Genomic DNA, 22,150 nt, shown 5'->3' with positions numbered 1-22,150 from the left:
GGAGCTGTCTCCCCTTGGGGCCCATGTCTGCCACTCATCCTCCCAGGCATCACTACCTCCCTGGCAGAACCAGGCCACTTCTGTACGGAAGACTGTAGGACTTGTGGCAAGGAAGGCAGAGGGCAGGGAGGGCTTGCCCAAGAGCCCTCCCTGTTTAAGAGAAGCCGGTTTAAGAGAGATAATTGGGGCTCCTGTATCCTGTATCAATCTGTCACATTTATAGCCATCACTCCAGACAGGAGACGAGGAAATGACAAAAGCCAATAAGGCCAATAAATAAAGGGTAATGGAATAATCAGTATGTGCAGCCTATTCCCTGAGCCCCAGAGCCAGGAGCAGGGCTTAGCCCCTCCCTTCGGTCTCTGTCTCAGCTTCACCCACAGGCCCCAGGAGACAGTTAAAACCACTCAACAGCCCCCACGGGGGTGCCCGGCTGGATTTCCAGCTGCTCAGGCCAAAACCTTTGACATCATCCTTGCCTCCTCTCTTTTTCTCACACCCCACATCCAATCCGGCCGGAAATCCTGTTGGCTCTGCTTTCGAAATATATCCCAGGTTCAACCCCTTCTCAACATCTCCACTGCCACTGCGTTCGTCTGCACCGCCATCATCTCTCTCCTGGATTCTTGCAGCAGCCTCCTCACTGGTCCTTGTCCCCAACTGCTCTCAACACGGCAGCCAGCATGGTCCTATTAAAATCAAGTCAGATCATGCTCACCGAGAGCCCTCCAGCAGCCTCATCTCACCCAGAGGAAAAGCCTTTCCACAGCCCTCACCCAGACCTGATCCATCCCTTGCCCATTTGCCTGGCTGAGTCCCGCTATGGCCGGCCTCTTGCTCCACTTCAGCGACACCAACTCCTTACGGGTTCCTGAGCAGGCCGAGCATGTCCTGGCCTGGCACTGAAGCGCTGACTGTTCTCTCCCACCTGGAATGCCCTTCCCCCAGGGATCAGCCCTAGCTCCCCTGCTTTCTTTTCCAAGTCTTAGAGGTCACTTTTGCAATAAGGCCGACCATGACCATCCTATTTTCTTTGGTTTCCCAGCCCATTGTTTTTATTTTTTAATCAGTTTTAAGAAAGTATAACTTATATACAATAAAAGGCACCCTTCTTAAATGCACAGTTTGATGAGTTTTGACAAATGTTTAAGCAGTACAGCTGCCACCATAATTAAGATATGGAACATTTCCATCACATCAAGAAGTTGTCTCATCTCCTTCATGGTCAGTCCGCTGTTCCTGCCAATCACTGATCGATTTTCTGTTCCTATAGATTTGCCTTTTCTGGAGAGTTCATATAAGTGGAGTAATTTTCATATGTAGCCTTGTGTGCCTGGCTGTTTTCACTTAGCATAATGCATTAGAGATCCATCCATGTCATTGTCTGTATCAGTTGTTCCTTTTTATTGTTGAATAGTATTCCATTATATGGGCATACCACAGTTTGTTTTCCATTCAGTAGTTGAGGGACATGTGAGTTGTTTACCATTTTTTGTTATTGTGAATAAAGCTGCCATGAACATTTGTATATAGATGTTTTTGTGGGCTTATGTGTTTTGGGCATTTTTTTGTTTGTTTGTTTGAGACAGTCTCTGTCACTCAGACTAGAGTGCATTGGCACGACCTCCGCTCACTGCAACCTCATCTTCCCAGGCTCAAGCAATCCCCCCACCTCAGCCTCCCAAGTAGCTGGGACTACAGACATGCACCAACATGCCCAGATAATTTTTTTGGAGAAGAGACAGGGTTTTACCATGTTGCGCAGGCTGGTCTCAAACTCCTAAGCCCAAGTGATCTGTCTGCCTCAGACTCCCAGGCATGCTGGGATTATAGGTGTGAGGCACCACACCTGGCTATGTTTTTATCTCTTGGGTAAATACCTAGGAATTGAATTTCAGAGTTATATAAGTAGTGTATGTTTAACTTTATATGAAATTGTCAAAATGTTTTCCAAAGCATTTGTTTGCTTTTCATTCAGCAATGAGAGTTCCAGTTGCTATATATCCATGCCAGCATTTAGTATTGCCAGCCTTATCTTTCCTTTAACTTTAGCCATTTGAGTGTATCTTGTAATTTTAATTTGGATTTCCCTGATGACTAATGATGTTGAGCATGTCTTTTTCTTCTTCAAGAGACAGGGTCTCACTCTGTCACCCAGGCTGGAGTGCAGTGGCACAATCATAGCTCACTGTAACCTTGAACTCCCAGACTCAAGCGATCCTCCCACCTGAGGCTCCTGAGTAGCTGGGACTACAGGCATTAGCTATTTTTTTAAAAAATTTCTGTAGAGATGGGGGGTCTTGCTATGTTGCCCAAGCTGGTCTCAAACTCCTGGGCTCAAGCAGTCCTGCCTAGGCCTCCCAAAGTTCACAGATTACAGGCAGGGGCCACCGTGCCCATAATGTGAGCATCTTTCCATGTGCTTACTGGCTATTCCTCTATCTTCTTTGGTGAAATGTCTGCCACTGTTTTAAAGAGCTCTCAACAATGCTTATATGCTTACATCATCATTGGAAGGAGCAAGCCTCCCTGTGTGTAATAAACTCCCACTGCTCTGACACGGGCTTTCTGTGTGATCTGGGGAAACTGACCTCACTGTTCCGGTCTCTGTTCCCTTGTCTGTAAAATGGGGAAAATAACAACAGCTGCTTCCCAGGGTAGTGTGAGGACTATGAAAATTAAGATTTGTAAAGAATTTACAATGATCCCTGAAATACAGTAAGCACTTAATAAATGTCTAGTATGATGACAGTGATGATGATTACTAACCCCTATGTGACCCGTTCATGTCAATCCTATTTCCTTCTTAAAGCCTGATGTTTTCATCTATAAATGGTTGTGGGAGAGGGTGGGGGCTGGACAATCTCTAAGTCCTGTCCACAGTAGCATCCCTGAGTTCTAGAATAGCTCTGTTTATGGACACACCCTTACAGGTCCCTTTCCCCTCCCAGGGCACGCCCAGGAGCCACCCACCTACGGGACTCTAGAGTTACACACACAAGGCAACAGGAAGCTCACCTCGAAATGGCCCTCCAGAAATGGCCTAGGGCCCAGCTCCTTAATCACCCACAAGAAGAACCATGAGAAACTGAAAGGATCAGGGGGAGATGGCTAAGTCAGAGGCAGAGCTGGGAAGGGCAGGTGACACCAAGCAAGACCAATAGACAGTGGGAAGCTGGGGAGAGCAGTGTGACCTTACAGGGCCGCATCTCCTGCCCCGCAGTGGCTCCGCATGCTCTCCCACTCCAGTCCTCTACCTCCCACTAGGCAGCTCCACAAGTCTGCAGGCCGAGGCCTCCAGCTGCCCTGCCTGCATCCCTCCCTGACTCAGGGGGAAAGCTGGGCCCCCCAGGGAAGCGTCTCAAGTCCTTGAGCCCCTCCCTTGGGGGCAGTGGGGTAGGGAGGAGGACAGGAATGTTGGGAAATCAGTGCACACAGATCTGGGGCTGGTGCCAGGGTGCCACAGGGAGCGAGGAGGAGGTGATGAGAGAAGGGCACGGCAGCTCAGCAGGGCCCAGGCCGCAGGCAGGGCAGGAGGAGCGGCGGGGATGTGACTGGGGGAGTGGAGGGGGCTGGGAGGCTGAGAGCAAGGGGTTATAGAGTTTCGAGGCCAGAGATTTCTGAAAGACCAGATCAGGGAGAAGAGGAGTTCCCGAACAGCCAGGGTGCAGGAGGGGTGAGGAAGATGAGAGCAAGGAGCAAGGGCGCCGTTACGCCCAAGGAGCAAGGGAGAAGAACTTCTGGTCCTCCCAGCCTCCCAGGCCTTCACTTCCACTAAACATACTCTTCACACTCATTGTCACCTCCTTGATCATGGGCAGCCCTACCCAGCCTTCCCAGCTACCAGCCCCCGCCAGGACTCTCTTGGCACCCCAGCCACCCAATGTCCTCCTCCCTTCCAGGCCAGCCTCCACCTCCATGCGGCCCTCACCACCCACCTGCTGCAAGGCCCCCAGCACAGAGCCCCCCTAAGCCAATTTCTCTGCTCCCACACTCCAGCTGAAACCCACCCAGCCCCAAGCATAGGCTCACTATAAAGCCATGCATCTGCCCCCTGCCAGCCCTACCTGCCACCTTCTCTCTCCTGTGGACACTCTCACATTTGAAGAATCAATGAATACTGAGCAGCGGGGCCAAACGAGAGGCTCCAGAACCAGAGGGTCCCCTTCCTCACTCACTCACTCCCACCAAGTGAGATCAGCCCTCATAGGGACCAGCTGGGAAACCAAGGCATCTGTCCACTCTTTGTTTAGTAACCACATATTGAGCATCTTATAGATAAAACCAGACAAGGTCCCTGTCCTCAGGTAGCTCACAGTCAAGTTAGGAAAATAGGTATTCACCTCCAATCCACAAAGAAGGCTGTTTATAGTTACAAAACTATATGGCGGGGTAGGGGAGTACAAAGTGCAATGAGGGAGAATAACCAGTCAGGTGATCTCTATAGGGAGAGATGAGCGTGGCTTGGACCAGGATGGGGATAGTAGAGAATGAGAAACCTGGGAGCTATTTTGGATGCAAAATTGGTAGAGTGCTCAGAAGTGGGAGAGGAGGTATCTCTGGTCTCTGGCTAGGACAGCCGTGAAAGTGCCACAAGAGGCTTCCTCAGATCACCTCCCAGGCAGCCCCTCAGGCCTCCTACACCTGCCCCACAGAGCCCTTGGCAAGCAGAATGGATGGCCATTTGGGGACCTATTCTAAGAATGAATCCCAGGTCCCATCCACCCAGATCCTGCCTCCTACAGCTACCACTGGGAACCAAGCTGTAAAAAAGAGCAAGTTCCCAACACCTGTTGAGGCAGCGCCCATACGTCGCTGGTGATGGTGAAGACACTGGCATCTCTGGCATCTGTGAATGCAGCTGTTTGAACTGTCCCTTGGGCACAGAGCACAAAGGTGGCCTCAGTCCACTTTTAATTTTTTCTGTTAACCAATCAGGAATTTACATGACACATCCAGTCCCTCCCTTAAGGAATTTTTACTTTCTGTTTTTTTTTTTGTTTTGTTTTGTTTTGTTTTTTAATAGAGATTGGGGGTCTGACCAGCACTGCCACATCACTATTGAGGACACTCATAGCATCCTCACAGGGACAGTATCACTCCTCAAAGTCAACTGGAGCCCAGGGGCTCCCCACTATGACTCATATCTAGGTGGCAGTCCCTGGCCAGGAACACAGGTACAATGTCAGCATGGCAGAGTCTCCAGAGCTCCCAGCAGTTAGCCTCACGCCATGCTAAGGACAGCCTTACCCCAGGAAACACATGTGGGTCCTTGTTGTAAGCCCCAGTCACCACCCTAGACTCACGTGTTCCTCATATTAATCTCATTTCAGAAGCCCCATGGCCCAACGCCTTTATTGTGGCCACCTCACTCCATCTCAACAAATTCCCTTCACTTCAAATCCCAGGAGCAGCAGTTGGATAGTGTTTTCTTCCCTCACAGAGGTTCTGGCTCCCTGTGTCAACTGATGCACTTCCTCCAGGGAACAGCTTCGCATACCAGAGATCTCAGGGAGAGGAGGCTTTGGATCTAGTCTCAAAACAATAAACTAACTCCAAGTGGGGGACCAAGACTACTCATTCTTCACCCTATGTTTGCACAACTAAGAAAGCTATTTAAGTGGCTTTCACTAAACTCCAGTTATTTCATTCATGAAATATTTTCAGTTATGTCCCTGTGACTTGTGGACACAGAGAGTGAACTTCACCAGGCACGTAAATCCTCCTCATTGGTCCCCAGAGCCTTGAAGAGGCTTATCTGGAGAACAGACCTCCCACAGCACCCCATCCCAGCCTCCACACAGGCTCTGCTCTGAGTGCTTTTCAGGCAGGGAAAAGGAACACGTCCAGGTGGAAATCTTCCAAATGTGTCTTCCCCAATCACCTTGTCACCGGATTGTTCTCAGCAAAAATTTTCTCATAAATTATCTTTGCCTTTGGCTGTTCACACACAAAGGTCACATAGTTGTCTGCCTCTGGTATCACACGTGTAGCTGTAGAAATGGTTTCAGAGGTTCCCACAGCTGGAATCTCCAGAGGAATTTTGATCAAGAAAAGGGAAATGAGGTCATGATGAAGAAAGAAAGGGAGGAAAAGATAAGGTGGGGAAGACCTGGAGAGCTAGAGGAGGAGAGGGGAATCTCTACCTAGGTCATCTGGCTCCTTTCCCCCTTTCCATCCCTAAGCCACACTTTCTTCAGTGGCACCCTCACCATCGCATCCAAATGAATGGATAATAAAAAAGGCCAACTGGAAGCAATAACACACCAGTATGAATGAGCACCCACAGCACCCAAATCTTGGTTTCTAAATATCATTCTCCATTAAAAGGAACCAGGGCTTCTTGGTGAAATGGCTGATTCAGGGCTAGAGCCAGGAAAACACCAGAAAACCTGGAACATCTTATTGTGCCAGAAAGCAAAAAAGTGCTCAAAGACAGATAAGGATAAATGTCAAAAGACACAGGAGCCAGTATGAATGGGCCCACTAGTAAGTTTAGAAGTAATGATGGTGTAAAAATTATTAGTGGGCAAAAACTAGTGGGTAGAAGTTTGATGAGGAATACAGTCTCAAAGTATCTCCCCACAATTACTTAATAATTAGAAAGAGAACATAGTAATTCTACAGGAGGGAGAACAGACACCACTTAAACTAAGTGATCAAAGATGATATCACTAACAAATGGAAAAATTGACATAGTGTGCCTCCTGATGTAAGACTCTGAGACAGACACACCTTCAGTAATCATCCTCAAACATATCACCTGAAAGTCATAATGAGGACACATCCAACAGGATTCAAGCAACATTATTCTTCAAATAACTGGCCTGCACTTTTCAAAATTGTCAAATTCAAGAAACACAAAGAAAGGCTGAGGAACTCTCCCAGATTAAAGGAGGCGAAAGAGACATGAAAACTGAATACAATGAGTGGCCCTGGAACATTAAAAAGAAATAGAAATAGGCTGGGCTTGGTGGCTCATGCCTGTAATCCCAGCACTTTGGGAGGCCGAAGTGGGTGAATCATCTGAGGCCAGGAGTTCGAGACCAGCCTGGCCAACATGGTGAAACTACATCTCTACTAAAAATATAAAAATTAGCTGGTTGTTGTGGTGCATGCCTGTAATCCCAGCTACTTGGGAGGCTGAGGCAGGAGAATCACTTGAACCCAGGAGGCAGAGGTTGCAGTGAACCAGGATCATGCTACTGCACTCCAGCCTGGGCAACAGTGAGACTCTGACAAAAAAGAAGGAAGGAAGGAAGGAAGGAAGGAAGGAAGGAAGGAAGGAAGGAAGGAAGGAAGGAAGGAAGGAAGGAAGGAAGGAAGGAGAGAGAGAGAGAAAGAAAGAAGATATGATGAGACAACTGATGAAATGTACATATGGACTGTGGATTCGATAACAGTATTAATCAATGTTAGATTTTCTGATTTTGAACTGCACTATGGTTTTGTAAGAGAATATCCTTGTCCTTACCAACACACACAAGTATTTAGGGCAAAAAAGGCATGATGTATTCAACTTATTCTCACGTGATTCCAAAAAAATATGTGCGTGCATGTGCGTATATGTATATATACTATATATAGTAGATATGTAATATAGAGTACATCATAAACACACACATATATATGAGGGAAGAGAGAATAAAATAAATGTGCAAAATATAAACAATTGCTGAATCTGCATAAAGGGCATATGGGAATTTCTTGCAACTTTTCTGTATCTAAGTTTGAAATTATATTAAAATAAAATTTACAAAAATATTACTAATGGCCAATGATTACATTGCATCCGATATGGTTTAAAACACTTTATGTATTTTAGCTCATTTGGTACTTAAAACAGTTCGACAAGGTATGTGGTATTATCTATCATCCATGTCATCATCTTCATTTTACAGATAGGGAAACCAAGGTACGGGGCAGTTACGCTACTTGCTCTAGCTCCCCCACCTGGTTCAGATGGCAGAGCTGAGATGTGACCCCAGGCTAATCGGCCTGGGTCAAGTCTGTGCTCTCAGGATGCTCTGATGCCTCCTAAGCTATGCAGAGGCTGAGAATGGAACCCATAGACAGGAATGCACACAGGGGAGGACAGGCACACCCTTCCCCACAGACACACACACAGTAGGGCTGCCTGGAAAGGTATGGTTACAGCCTGCTAATCAAAATAGTCTTCAGATCTGAACACAGAAGAGAGCCTTTTAGAGCATGGGAGGAAGTTCAGAGTTCAGTGTCATAGAGCTTGGGGGCTGGACACCTGGGCCAAGACCCTCCACCCTGAAGGGTTTCCTGTAGCCTCTGGCTTGGTCCTATTTGTCTTCTCCTTCCCCTTCCCTAGAGCTCCAAGTTTCTCTCTCTCTTTCTCTAAGACTCTTCTGCTCCCTCCACCCCATCCCAATGAACCCAGAAATAAGAAGTTTCTGGCATGGCCTTCTGGTGAACAGTAGCCTTAGAGGAAAGAGGTGGGCCCAGACAGAGAAATGGCCCAAAAGCCAGGGAGTTGGAGGGGGAAGACTGGAAGCTGATGGTCACAGTGATAGAGGAGATGGGGTAAGGAGAGGAGACAAGAGGATCAGCCATTCAAGTTTGCCCAGGGATAAGAAGCACTGTGTGTGTCAGGACCCAGCATCAGCAGTCACTGCAGGAACAGGTCTGATAGGGGTGGGAGGTGGTCATCCTCCTTGGCACTTCGCCAGAAAGGACTGAGGGAGATCTGTCTCCTACCATCTCTGAGAAGGCTGAGGCCACATGGAGCAGAAAGAAATCTCCAAGCCAGGGGCTCTCAGGAAGGGTGCTTGGTTGCTAGGGCCTGTCTAGTCTGACAGGGCAATGGGGGTTGGGGGAAAAAGATGCTGACATCTGAATTCAGAAGTGGAGTGGACCCCCACCATCACCCTCCCTGCCGAAGGGCCTGTCACAAGGCGGCCGTGGCTCACACCTGCTTATCAGCACTGGGGTGTGGAGAGGGTGTCGCAGACGGGAGATATGGCTGGGACAGGGCTGTCCACACCGGCCCTGCTCTACCTCCCTCATTCACACCTCCTCAGAGGCCCTCGGCCCACTTTGCCCCTGCGGCCTCCAGCCTGCCCCACTGTGCCTCTTCTGCAAACCACCCCAGCAGCCTGCCTTGCTCCAAGGATTGCTTTGCCCCGGACAATTAAGAGACACCAAAGAGGAGGGACGCTGGACACTGTCTAGCCCCAACCCCTCACTTTACAGATAGAGGAACTGGAGAGTGAGGAGCAGCCACTTACCTAAAATCCTATCGCAAGTACACCGAGGAGCCAGAACTAGAAGACAGGCTCTCACCCCAGACCAGAACATGAAAGAGTCTGAGTTTCAGCGGGGGCACCCCCGAGAGCAGGGTTCCAAGGGTCATAGTGAAGGAGGACTGAGGGGCACATTGATCCCTGAGGAGGGCATCTGTTCATATTTTAGCCTCATGCAGGGAGAGAGAGCACAATCACATCATCATATCATCGTGAGCTCCACCTGCCTTGGATGAGACCCCCCAGGGCAGGGCTCTTCCATCTCTGCCTCCAGACAAGCTCTCTTCCATCTGAGTGGTGATGGCTGGCAAGGGGTCAAAGGCTGTCTCTGAAGTGGTGGGCAGAGTAGGGGCACGGAGCACATCAATCAAGAGGCTAGTGTGAGAAGCCAGGGTCCCTTCACGGTTGTGGTGAGGGAACCCGAACATCATCCCATCTGGTGGTCTAAGAAGGAGCCAGTTGGGCCCTAGTTGCACCAAGGCCTCAAAGGTGCTAGGGAGACTCAGCAAACTTAAGGCCACTGCATGCCATTGTTCCCACCCCTTCAGCCTCGGAGGACATTTGGGTAGATCTTTCTGTCCGGGCATCACAAGAGGTAGGACATTTCATCCTGTGCCTGTGGAGTAACTGGGGCTGAAGGAGGGAGAGGATGGGAATAATTCTGAGATCCTGGTTGGGGGTAGGTAAGGGGGTGGTGCTTCACACCTGCACACAACTGGAAGACCTAATTTTAGCTCTGCTTCTCCCAGGGTCAAACACACAAAAGCCCTTGCTCAGCGCACTCTGACTGCCACCTCCACGCTTCCATCTTCACACCAGGGTGACTGCTTCAGACCAGAGACCAGACTGCAGAGCCTAACATAGGGTGCCCGGGGAAAGTGCCCTGGGATTTAAGGCATGCGTTCAGCAATGCTCAGTACCCAGGTGTTATTCAAGACACAGGCTTGCCCACAGCCACAGAGCAGGACCCAGGTCCCCACCCTTCTGTGTCCCCACGCCCCCACCCCAAGTAAATGAGCACATTAGCACTCAAGCAGGATAACCTCCACCTTTCTGACTTGCTACGTAACTCCAAAACATTTCTTGAACACACACTATTTGCAAAACCCCGCAGGAACCTCAGAAAAGAATCAATTCCATTATGTGCCTGCCTCTAAAGAGTTAGCAGGGCACTGTAGGGCTAAAATGGGTAAATGCACAAATGACCGAATTAGAAAGCAAATGAAAATAACTACACAACAACTTTGAGGGACAAGGAGTTGAGGGCAAACATTAGATTGGAAGCTGGAAAATCTTGGTAAATTCCTAGTTTGTTTCTTTGTTTGTGAAATGGGATGAATCGCGCCGATTCAAATGCATACATTCTGACTGGAAAGCGCTTTGCAAACTGTAAAGCATGGATATGCTCAAAGGGCTGGTAGCAACACATCACAGTCTTAGGATTTGGGAAGAGATTAAACCGCTTCCACCACCATAGGTTAATACCATACTGAGGTCTGGCTCTGTCCTTCACTCTCTCAGATCAGGATGACCTTTATCAGTCACCAATAATCATTCTCAAGAATTCACAGTAACTGGCTACTATTTATTAAGAGCTTACCAAACTGCTTATGTTATCTTACTCAATCCTCAACCAATCCTGCAGGTCTTTCTCAACCTGCTTGCAGATGAGGAACCTGATACAGAAGAATGAAGTCAGTTGTCCTCAACTGCCCCGCACTGATAAGTGGAAAAATGATTATGTGGGACCCCAAGTCTCCCCAGCAGCCTCTCCCCTCACTGCTGGTGTCCAAAGCATTGGCCCAGCCATGCCATGTGGACCCAGAGATGCGGCAGGCACTCTCCCTGTCCCAGAGTGACTCACAGGCAAATTGTGATGGAGACCTATTTCTCCATAGTGCAATCAATTCAGTGTTTTTCTTTCTAAAGAAACAGAAATGGGTTGAGTGACTTGGCTCAAGTCCATAATCCCAGCACTTAGGGAGGCCAAAGTGAGAGGATTGCTTGAGGCCAGGAGTTCAAGACCAGCCTGGGCAACATGGTGAGAACTCATCTCCAGAAAAAAAAATTTTTTTTAATTAGCCAGGCATGCTGGTACATGCCTGTAGTCCTAGGTACTCAGAAGGCTGAGGCAGGAGGATTGCTTGAGCCCAGGAGTTCAAGGTTAGAGTGAACTGCAATCGTACCACTGTACTCCAGCCTGGGTGAGAAAGTGAGATGCTGTTTCTATAAATAAACAAACAAACAGAAATGAACTTAATAGAAAATATCACAGCACATTATCACATGAAACTTGCTGGTATGTGAAGCAGGTTGCCATGTAAAGTGAATTTTTTATCAGAGGGATTTTCCATGGCTCTGTCTTGTTCAATGTTTTTAACAAACACATTGAAGGCTTGTTTATCCAATCTGCTATCTCAAAGCTCGGATGCATAGCTAACATGTCAGATGGCCAAATCAGGATCATCAAGAATGTGAACTCACTTGAAGATGGGTAGAAACTGTAACAAGATGAAATCTTAACAGTTGGGCACACATCAAATCTCACATTTTCATCCAAAAATTGGCTATGTAAGTTCATAATGGGAAAGTGATTTGACAGCAGATTGATCATGTGAAAACGACTTGAGGCAGTTAGTTGGACCGAGTTCCACAGGAAGCAATGGTATATAGTGTGAAAAGTGGAGCGTCCCTGAGAAGAGTGGTCAATCCCCTGGACTCAGTTCAGCACTGCTCTCACTGCACCCTGAATGCTTTGCTCAGATGTGGCTGCCACATCATGACGGCATATAAAATCATGACGGTGAAGGGTCTCAAATTCATAAGCACCTGAGCACGACATGAGATGCCACATGTCTTTATAAGCTGCATATCTCGAAAGGACTATCAGGTGAAAGGAGGTGTCAGTCAGTTTTGTGTGGCCTGGAATGGCAGTTTGGGCCTGTCATTGATGGGTAGGAATCACGAGGGAAGGTTTCAACTTCATCTTATGAAGACCTACTACAAAGAAAATTGCATAGCTGGTAGCTGCAGACCCAAACGGATAAGAGAACATACTCCCTTAGAGGTATTTGGAAGCTCAAAGACCACTTATCTGACAAAGGACTCCTGTATTGGGAGAGGGTGGAGGTATAGTAGGGGGCCAGTCTGGCTCCAAACCCTGGTTGATCAGCAGAATCACCAGTGTTGCTTGTTTAGAAAATACAAATTCCAGGCCGGGCGCAGTGGCTCACGCCTGTAATCCCAGCACTTTGGGAGGCCAAGGTGGGCAGATCACTTGAGGCCAGTTCAAGACCAGCTTGGCCAACATGGTGAAATCCCATCTCTACTAAAAATATATAAATTAGGCAGGTGTGGTGGCACTCGCCTATAGTTCCAGCTACTCAGGAGGCTGAGACAGGAGAATCGCTTGAGCCCATGTAGCACAAGTGGCAGCATGCTGAGATCACGCCACTGCACTCCAGCCTGGCTGACAGAGCGAGACTCTCCCAAAAAAAAGAAAAGAAAATACTGATTCTAGCCTCACATCAAATCTACAGAATTAAAACCTCAAGAAAAGTTAGAGAATCTATTTTTTGAGGCAGATTATTCTAGATCGAGACTAGTTATAACAATATGAGCTTCAACTGAAACCTGTATTTAGGGAAAAAAATGTATAAATGACATTTTGGAATGCCTGGGCCAGTTTTAATAGGAATTGTTTATTAGATGATATTGAATTCTGGTAATTTTCTTAGATGTGATATTTTAGAATTATAGGGGAATGTTCTTATTCTTAGGTAATACAAGCTGAAGTATTAAAAAGGTAAGTGTCATGTCTATAATTTACCATTAAAAAAACAGCAAATTGCTTTTAATAATTTGGAAAACAGAGAAAGCAAACAAGACAAAATTTGGGGGAGGGGCAATCATTACACTCTTCTTTCAACTTTTCTGTGGGTTTGAAATTTCTCAAAGTTTGGGGGAACATTAAGCTGTGAGGCTATTCTGGTGTGAGCCAAACATGAGACCCACTGGACAAGATAACCTCTGTTATTCCATCCAGCCTGAGTGCCTGGTGCCTGATGTCTGAGGCTGAGTTCTCTGTGGCTTACAGAGCCACACTGGGGTGTGGTAAATTCCATACTGACTGGGGTGGTGCCACAGCTGAGACTAAGTCTTGCAGTGACACTAGGCCACAGTGACCCCTAGAGGTACTTGGCGCACTCAGGAGCAGTCTACCCCTTGCCACAATTGGCACGTTCAGGAGTAGGAAAGAGAAGCCCATGGGCACCCCCACTGTCCTGAATTGCATGGGGCCCGTGTCAATGCAGTCTATCTTGCTTGGCCCTAATGACCTGAGGTTTGCTCCCTGAAGGTGGGGCTAGACTAGAAAAAGGAATACCAGATCCCTGATAGACAATCTCCAAGAATGATGACACCCAGGAAAGCATGCCAGATGGAGGCTAGGCCTGGAGACAAGCAGGAGCAGGAGTTTCATCCCTGATGTGAGCCCAGCCCTGACCAAATCCACCAGAATGAACTATAGTGAGGATACAGGAGGCACATGGAGGTGTGCCAGGATGGGGAAGGACACACGGGGTAAAGGTATGAAGGGGCAGGCAGGGAACAAACAGCACCCTGGGTGCAGGGTTAGGTTCAGGGATGGGCTGCTAATGGGAAGTTCGTGATTCATGGAGGTGATATCAAGGACACTTATGTACTCACGAGGATGAGGCCAGGGGACACAGGTAGGTGACATGGTAACACTCAGAGTCATTCCAAGTATAGAACTCAGCCTAGAGCTCTAATCAAAGGTCTGAAGGAAAGACAGTTTTCCGTTGCTTGAAGGTCAAGGTGCAAGGGGCAGAAATATTCACAGGTATTTAATTAAGGGCTGACATCCATTCTCCTAACCTTTGCAATTTGTTGTATTGCTACACACAACAATATTGGTGCAAGAGCCTTAATTCAGAGACCAAAGAGTTTGGAATTTCACAATAAAGATATAACTGAGGGCGGAGAGAAACTTGGGATGTAGGTTTCCAGCAGAAGAGCCTGTCCGGACTGCACTTCCTCCTCAGCTGCTTTCCCTCAGACCAGGGACTGTCTGAGGGAAAAGAGAACAGACAGGCAGAATCTCAGGCTCAGCCTATGCTGCATCTGAGTCCAGGATGATCAACAGTCACACTGAGGGCTGAAGCAGTATGACAGGAGGAAAATGCTAACCTCTAACCAATTATTTACATTTCAAGTTTGTTTGGGGGAACTCTTAATGAAAGCGTTGAGACAATTAAAACACCATTGTTACACACTAACAAACTTTTCCAAAGGCTGCCGGATTCGTGAATCACATAAATAAATAAATATAAATAAAAATGAGGACTGGCAGACTGCAACTTTGTATTACAACCTCTTACCTCCATTTTTCACAATGACCAGGCAACATCTTTCAAAATAAATAAAAACCTAAGAAACTGTATTGATCTGTCCTTTTGCAGGTGGCGGCGAGGGTGGAGAGGATGCCATGAAGGCCTCGAGCACACTATGAGAGTACAAGGTCGTGGGTCGCTGCCTGCCCACCCCCAAATGCCACACACCAACCCTCTACCACATGCAAATCTTTGCATCTAATCATGTCATTGCCAAGTCCTGCTTCTGGTACTTGGTATCTCAGTTAAAGATGAAGTCTTCAGGGTAGATCGTTACTGTGGGCAGGTGTTTGAGAAATGCCCCCTGTGGGTGAAGAACTTTGGCATCTGGCTGCGCTATGACACCCTGAGCAGCATCCATGTGCCGGGAATACAGGGACCTGACCACTGCAGGTGCTGTCATCCATTGCTAACCGAGACATGGGCGCCTGGCACCATGCCTAGGCCCACTCCATCCAGACCATGAAGGTGGAGGAGACCACAGCCAGCAAGTGCCACCGGCCAGCTGTCAAGCAGTTCCATGACTCCAAGATCAAGTTCCTGCTGCCCCACTGGGTCCTACACTATCAGCACAAGCCATGCTTCGCCACCAAGAGACCCAACACCTTCTTTTAGGTGCAAGGCCTTCGCTTGGGTGTGCCCCAAATAAACTCAGGAACGCCCCGGGGGGAAAAAAAAACTTTATTGATCTAAAATTAGAGATTCTACCATCTAGGTGAAGAGGCAGGAGCAAGAAGAGCATGAGAAGTAACTCCAAGGCTGCTGGCAATGCAGGTTGGCAGAACAGAGCATAGCAACAGGGGAAGGAAGTTGGGGGCCCGCCTCTAGAGATGGGCAGTAGGTACCTAGGACTTATCCCACAGAGCTGCCCACTTACACTCCTGGAGAAACACCCAGGCCACACCATCACCTCTCCATTGAGGAGAAAAAATAACAGATTGTTTGGTCACAGTGACATTTTGGCTCTACATCCCCGAGAAGAGGAGAACTGGCACAAGCTAATGGGGAACAGTGTGATAAAACAGAATGGTACGAATCAGGCTACTGTGTTCTGACCCCTCAACTTTTCTTTTTTACCCAAATAAAAGAGCAGAACAAGGTCAATCATTATTATCTTATCTTTATCTTAAAGCCTTGGCACTTCTCTTAGAACAAACACACCACAATAATCTTTTGTAATACCACTCGGAATGGCCTGACAGATTCAGACAAGCTTTTATGCCCCAAGACATTTTATTGACAATGCTCAGGATAGTCCACGAAAGGACTCCAGGTAAACCCAAATCAAGAGATCTGGCTCAGAAAAACAGCCACAATTCCCTTAGGAATGCTAAATGCCTTTGGACCTTTGGCCCACTATGCTAGACAAGCAGGCACAGAGGAAGCAAATAATAAGCTGGTGATTTTGTGGACAGATCTCTTTTTTCTTTTTTTTTTTTTTTTTGAGACAGGGTCTCCCTCTGCGGCCCAGGCTGGAGTCCAGTGGCATGACCATGTCCCATCGCAGCCTCGACCTGCCAGGCTCAAGCAATCCTCCCATCTCAGTCTCCCGAGTAGCTGGGACTACAGGTGTGCACCACCACGCCCAGCTAATTTTTGTATTTTTTTGAAAAGACAGGGTTTCATTATATTGCTCAGGCTAGTCTCAAACTCCTGGGCTCAAGCAATCCACCCACCTCGATTTCCCAAAGTGCTGAGATTACGGGCCTGAGCCACCATGCCTGGTCATAGACCCTTCTTAGGTTTCTTAATCTTAAGAACAAAAAGCTCACCTGGAAAGCGAGAACACATCAATTTGGCAGTATCTGGTCACTAAAAGAACTGCATCTCTGGAAGCAAGCATGGGCTCTAATAAACCCCACAAAACATTGCCCTCTAATTCCCAAATACTCCTGACTGTCTCTTACCAAAGAGCTAAGGAGGGTTCAGTTCAAAGAACATTAAAGTCCCTTTGGCTTGCATAGCAGATGAGAAACCAGACTCTTCTCACCAAGCATGCCTTGGGCCCACAAATACTCATGGAAATAGGTATATATTTCTGAGTAAAAAGCCACCATTCATGTCAGAAAAAATCTGAATCTACCTCAGCTGTCTTTCTTCTCTTAGATCTGTCTGCCTCATACTTTGTGGATGACTACTTTGGAAAAGTGAAACTCGGGTAAGACACTAAGCTCTCTAAGCGTCAATTTTCTCTCAGGTAAAATGGGGATAGTGGTATTTACCTCAGAGGGTCATTGTGAGACAACACATGTAAAGCACTGAGCCTAGTATATAGAACAAATCTAGTCAGCAGAAACTAGTTGCTGAGTACTTCTACATAGACTGAAGTAGAAAAAAAGAGCAGATTCATGAGAGGAGAAAGAAGAAACAAATATACAGTGTCCTGTGGACAGGAACTACATAGATGATTTCTAAAAGCCACCTCCAAGACCAATTCAGGTCCTAGGGGGAAAAATGTACAACACTGAGTTCTGAGAAGGCTAGGCAGATACATCAAAGACAATGCATGGTTTGGAGGTATGAAACTGAACAAATGCCTTCCCAATACTCTACATCCAGCGGGATACAAATGCAGTGTCATCTGTGGGCAGTGTTCCTGTTAACTTGACACAAGATCAGTCCTCCATCTGCAGGTGTCAAAGCTCCCTTAATCATTAGTTCCTGAGTCAAATATAATACTGACAAAAACATTGTAGATCTTTCATCTTTTGGGAGAATTTTTAGTCGTAAATTTAGGATTCCATTTGTTTCTTTAAAGCAAAGCCACTAGTAGCTGAGGGTGATGGTGTGTGCCTGTAGTCTCAGCTGCTCGGGGGCAGAGGCAGGAGGATTGCTTAAGCCCAGAAGTTCGAGTCTATAGTGAGCTATGATTCCACCACTGCACTCCAGCCTGGATGACACAGCGAGACATCTCTTAAAGAGAAAAATTTTTTAAAAAGCAAAAAGCAAAGCCACTAAACTATGTTAGCCTAAAGAGGGCATGCCTGCTTCATTACAGACGGTATGACACATCTTGAGATAAAAACAAGGATGGCTTTCTTGTCTAGGTTCCTGACTGCTCCTTAGTTTTGAGTTCCTCTAGCTTCTTCTCATAGCGACTCATGAAGTAATCATCTGGTTCAATCCCTGCATTCTTCAAGTTTTCCATGATCTTTTCCAGTCTGAGCACTGATCGGGCTCCTTCAATCTTTCTTGTACTCAAGTACAAGGTGAACTCCTGGAAATCCAGAAGCTTACAGGTGTCCACAGAGCAGATATTCCGGATATCTCTAGTTCTATCCAAATGAGGAAAAAACACCAGTCCTGACAACTTCTCTAGGTCCTGGAGGCTCACTTGGAATTCAGTTAACTGAGGCTGGAAGCCGATGGCTTCATTCGGTACCACAAAGGCCCCTAGTGCCAGTGGTTCGGTAGATACTGAGCTTCTGCGGGCCAGGATTACCTTATAAAGGTGTGAGGGGACTGCCACGTTGTCCTCGCCAATCACCTAAAAACAAAGCAGCCATGTTAGTGATGCCCATTTGTGCTAACAGTTCGCAAATTTTTTCTGAAAAACTTATTTAACGCATTGCTGAAATGTACTTATAAGCCATCCCACTCTGTTCTAATGAATTTACATTCAACTGCCAAACATAATAAACTGATACAGAGATTCACATAGAAGATAAGTATCTAACAGGTCAATTCTGATCACATTCTTTAAAATAATATAACCCCAGGTGAGGCACGGTGGCTCATACCTGTAATCCCAGCACTTTGGGAGGCCAAGGTGGGCGGATCACTTGAGGTCAGGAGTTCAAGACCAGCCTGGCCAACATGGTGAAAGCCCATCTCTACTAAAAAGAAACACAAAAATTAGCTGGGCATGGTGGCAGGCACCTGTAATCCCAGCTACTTGGGAGGCTAAAGCTAGAGAATTGCTTGAACCCAGGAGGGGGAGGTTGGAGTGAGCCGAGATTGCACCACTGCACTCCAGCCTGGCTGACGGAGCAAGACTCCATCTCGAAAAATAAAATAATGCCAACCCAAAGATCAGGGGTCACAGTCTCCATTCTGTTTGTAGGACAAAGGACAAAGGAATGCCATGAGTGAGTCCTGGTTTTTTAATAGACAAGAAAAGCTGTCATTTTCTCTTCATCTCATAATCAGAACTTCTGGTGCTCCAAACATTCAAAGGTCAAAACTGCTAGCTTGGGTACTCCCAGCTCTAGAAATAAAAACATAGCCTTAGTTTATGAAATTCACTAGAGAACTAAATAGCCCTTAGAGAAGCAGCCAGGTGTCAAGTCAACATTACCATCTCCAGGATCACCTCAATTAGGGCTAATTTTTAAAATTAAATTACATAAATGTAAATGCTGTTTGCTCTGAGTTTTGCACATCCTTGGGCTTGTGATCAAAGAACTTCTAAATATGTTGTCATATCAAACACTTTGGAAAGGTATCCACACAATGAAGAAGCCAGGGTCAGGCCTAGATAAGATAAATTAGTTGTGTGGTTTGGCTGAAATTAATGAAATAACATTATTACCAAACCTTTTCAAATTTCCTTCCAATTGGCATCTCGGCTGGGTGCGGTGGCTCACGCCTGTAATCCCAGCACTTTGGGAGGCCAAGGCAGGCAGATCCCCTGAGGTTGGGAGTTTGAGACCAGCCTGACCAATATGGAGAAACCCCATCTCTACTAAAAATACAAAATTAGCTGGGCATGGTGGCGCAAACCTGTAAACCCAGCTACTCGGGAGGCTGACGCAAGAGAATCGCTTGAACCCAGGAGGTGGAGGTTGCAGTGAGCCGCGACTGTAGCATTGCACTCCAGCCTGGGCAACAAGAGTGAAACTCCATCTCAAAACAAAACAAAACAAAACAAAAAGCCTTTTTTGAAAAAGAAAATACTCAACATCTATTTACTTAATGGTCCCCAATAACTGACATAAACCAACTAAAATATGCTCATTGGTATTACTGCCCCTCCCGGGCCCTTCCCTGGTAAGAGTCAGTTTTCTTTCCCGATCAGACAGCTCTGCCTGCAGAGATTCCTTCTTGGGAGCCCAAATAACGCAGAGACACGACAGTTACAAAGGAAGTTTCTTTTCGGCTTTTTTCAAGCTCCTACCTACATGGCACACAGACTGGGGACTCCATGACCATCTGCTGTCTGTCACACATGAAGGTCCCACTGCCAAGACCAACTGCAGAGCTTCAGGGAAGACCCATGCACGGGAATGATTTCCATAACCAACTGTCTTCAAAGTTACTGAAAGTGGTTGGTCAGGGTGTGGTGTAAAGTCTATGAAACTATACAAACTACAGACATAAAATCTCCATTTCACCCCAAAAATTCATTTATGCACCTGGGAAGATAAACATACTATTCAAAGCAAAAAATATACTGCGGGAGAACCCTATGGAAGTCCACAATTAACTCACAAATCACCAAAAGATGTTAATTCAACAATGCAACTCAGAGGTCCTGTGCCTGGCATTGCTGGAAATACAGAAAAGAATATGCTTTCAAGTAGATGCAGCTGGTGCCTCCACTCAAGAAACTTACCACCTAGAGTGGGAACCAAGACTTACAGCTTTCACTACAGGTAGAATGTGGTTAGGTGCCAATACAAAGCCCAAATAACAGCACTAAGGGGATTCAGGGGAAGCTGGGGAGCAGAATTCAGGGCACAGATGCAGCTGAGCCATAGTTTGCGAAGAAGGAGAAGGTAAAAGGGGCTTCAAGTATTCCAGGTGCTAGCTAGGAATCCAACAGTTAAACAAAGTCTTGGTGCCACCACGTGGACATTCCCCATCACTGCAGTACAGTTCAAGAACATTCACTTGATTTTCTCTCCTCATGGACTCCTTGTCTACAAACGGCAATTTTCAAATATAATTAACATGCCCATTGCTGCCACGCAGAGCTTCTAATCAGACTTGTAAAATTCCAGCCAAAAGTAAAGACGTTGGACATTTTAAGTTCTACAGCTTTGCTTTATGCAAATGTACCATTTCTACAGGTGTTTAAAAACTCTTACGATTGCTAGAGGACCTCGATTCTACTTTTGAGAAACCTCATGGAAACAGAAATTCCTATTAGGAACCACAGGTGTGATCCTTCTACCCATGACCTTCTCACAATATTTCAAGGGGGTAAAATACTATCCCTAGAACTAAGGAGAAAAATAAAAACTTAGCCACTCACTGATCTCTTTTCTGATTCAGTCTGCTTTGTTTTTAGGAAGCAAACATCTTTAATCTGTCTAATATAGGGACAGGTCCTAGTAGGATATTCAGAAAAACCCACTGTTTCTTCCTTGAATTTAAGATAATTTTTTTAAACAATCAATCTTGAAATATTTTAGAGCTGTCTTCTTTAAAGACAACTCAACCTACATAATAAATTTTTTCTACTTTTGGAAAAATTGGAGACTTCCAAAAATGTTTCTAAACACTACCAGAGCTTCGGTGGACTGGAAGCCCAGAGACCTGGTCAAAACTGGCTTTGCCACTAAGCTGCAAGTCACATCCACCCATTTCTTGTTTCTTCATTTATAAAATACATAGCAGCCATCCCCATGGGTGGATTGTTATTTATATTTTATAAATGCCTCTCTCATAGAATGGTTATGAAGATACAATGACAGGTTAGTTAAAAAAATTTCAAAATCTACAAGATCTTGTAAAAAGCTATTTTTGTATGGACATCATTCAAAAGATACAACAGCATTTGGTACAAAAGATGGTTTTACAGAGGGATGGGCAGGGGGAACGTATAATCAAGCAAGATTAGACTAGTTACAGGTCAGCAATGGGGTTTCAGGAGGAGAAAGCAACTTGGGCACAAATGATGTCCGTAACAAAGGACTCAAAGGCTTAACATAAACCAAGTCTAGTTAATCAGTGAGTCAGCAAACAACCCTTTTCATGTAAGATTTAGGCATAAAAATATCTTGCAAAGGAAACCCTTGCTGCTGTTAAATTCCCATGAAGCACTGAACTCTACTCAAGACTGTAGCAAAAACTGGAAGTCAACTGGGAGTTAACTAGAAAATACAATACATAAGCTGGCACTCATTTGCAACCTGAAGCTAGTTTTCTTATATGCTGACCTGAGCTTGTTTCCTTCCATCCAAGAGACAGAAATGACAATTTGCCACCACCACCCAGCCCCAGAAGAGACCCAAAACAAACAATACCACATTAAGCCTGCCATTTGTAAGGTCATACATACTGTAACTGTGCCTCCAATAAAATATTAAGCAGCATCAAGAGGAAAAAATATGTACCTGCTAGAATCAGATAGATATATTTGGTTACAGTCCCCTGGTAAGACAAAAAAAGAAACTCCAAAAATAAAACTAGAGGGACAGATCAAGAGACCAAGCCCTTAAAAAGTCATGCCAATCAAGTCAAAGAAAGAAACCATGGGAGTTTGATAAACAACAAATCCGAACCTGAGGGGGAGAAGGAACA

General features: G+C 46.2%; 1 protein-coding gene and 1 pseudogene across 1 annotated transcript in view; one reads left to right on the top strand and one right to left on the bottom strand.

The window, feature by feature from the left end:
- Nucleotides 1–14,778: 14,778 nt before the first annotated feature.
- Nucleotides 14,779–15,339, top strand: LOC126947577 (60S ribosomal protein L18a-like; annotated as a pseudogene).
- Nucleotides 15,340–15,786: 447 nt separating this feature from the next.
- Nucleotides 15,787–22,150, bottom strand: part of EXOG (exo/endonuclease G) — a 28,592-nt gene continuing 22,228 nt past the window's right edge. The window contains exon 6 of the mRNA XM_050778343.1: nt 15,787–18,170. Coding sequence (XP_050634300.1) covers nt 17,727–18,170 — 444 coding nt within the window. The 3' untranslated portion in view covers nt 15,787–17,726. The remainder of the gene's footprint in view (nt 18,171–22,150) is intronic.

Source organism: Macaca thibetana, chromosome 2 (genome assembly GCF_024542745.1).
Source record: "Macaca thibetana thibetana isolate TM-01 chromosome 2, ASM2454274v1, whole genome shotgun sequence".
In the NCBI taxonomy this organism is placed as follows: Eukaryota; Metazoa; Chordata; class Mammalia; order Primates; family Cercopithecidae; genus Macaca; species Macaca thibetana.
This window is presented reverse-complemented; position numbering and strand designations above follow the sequence as displayed.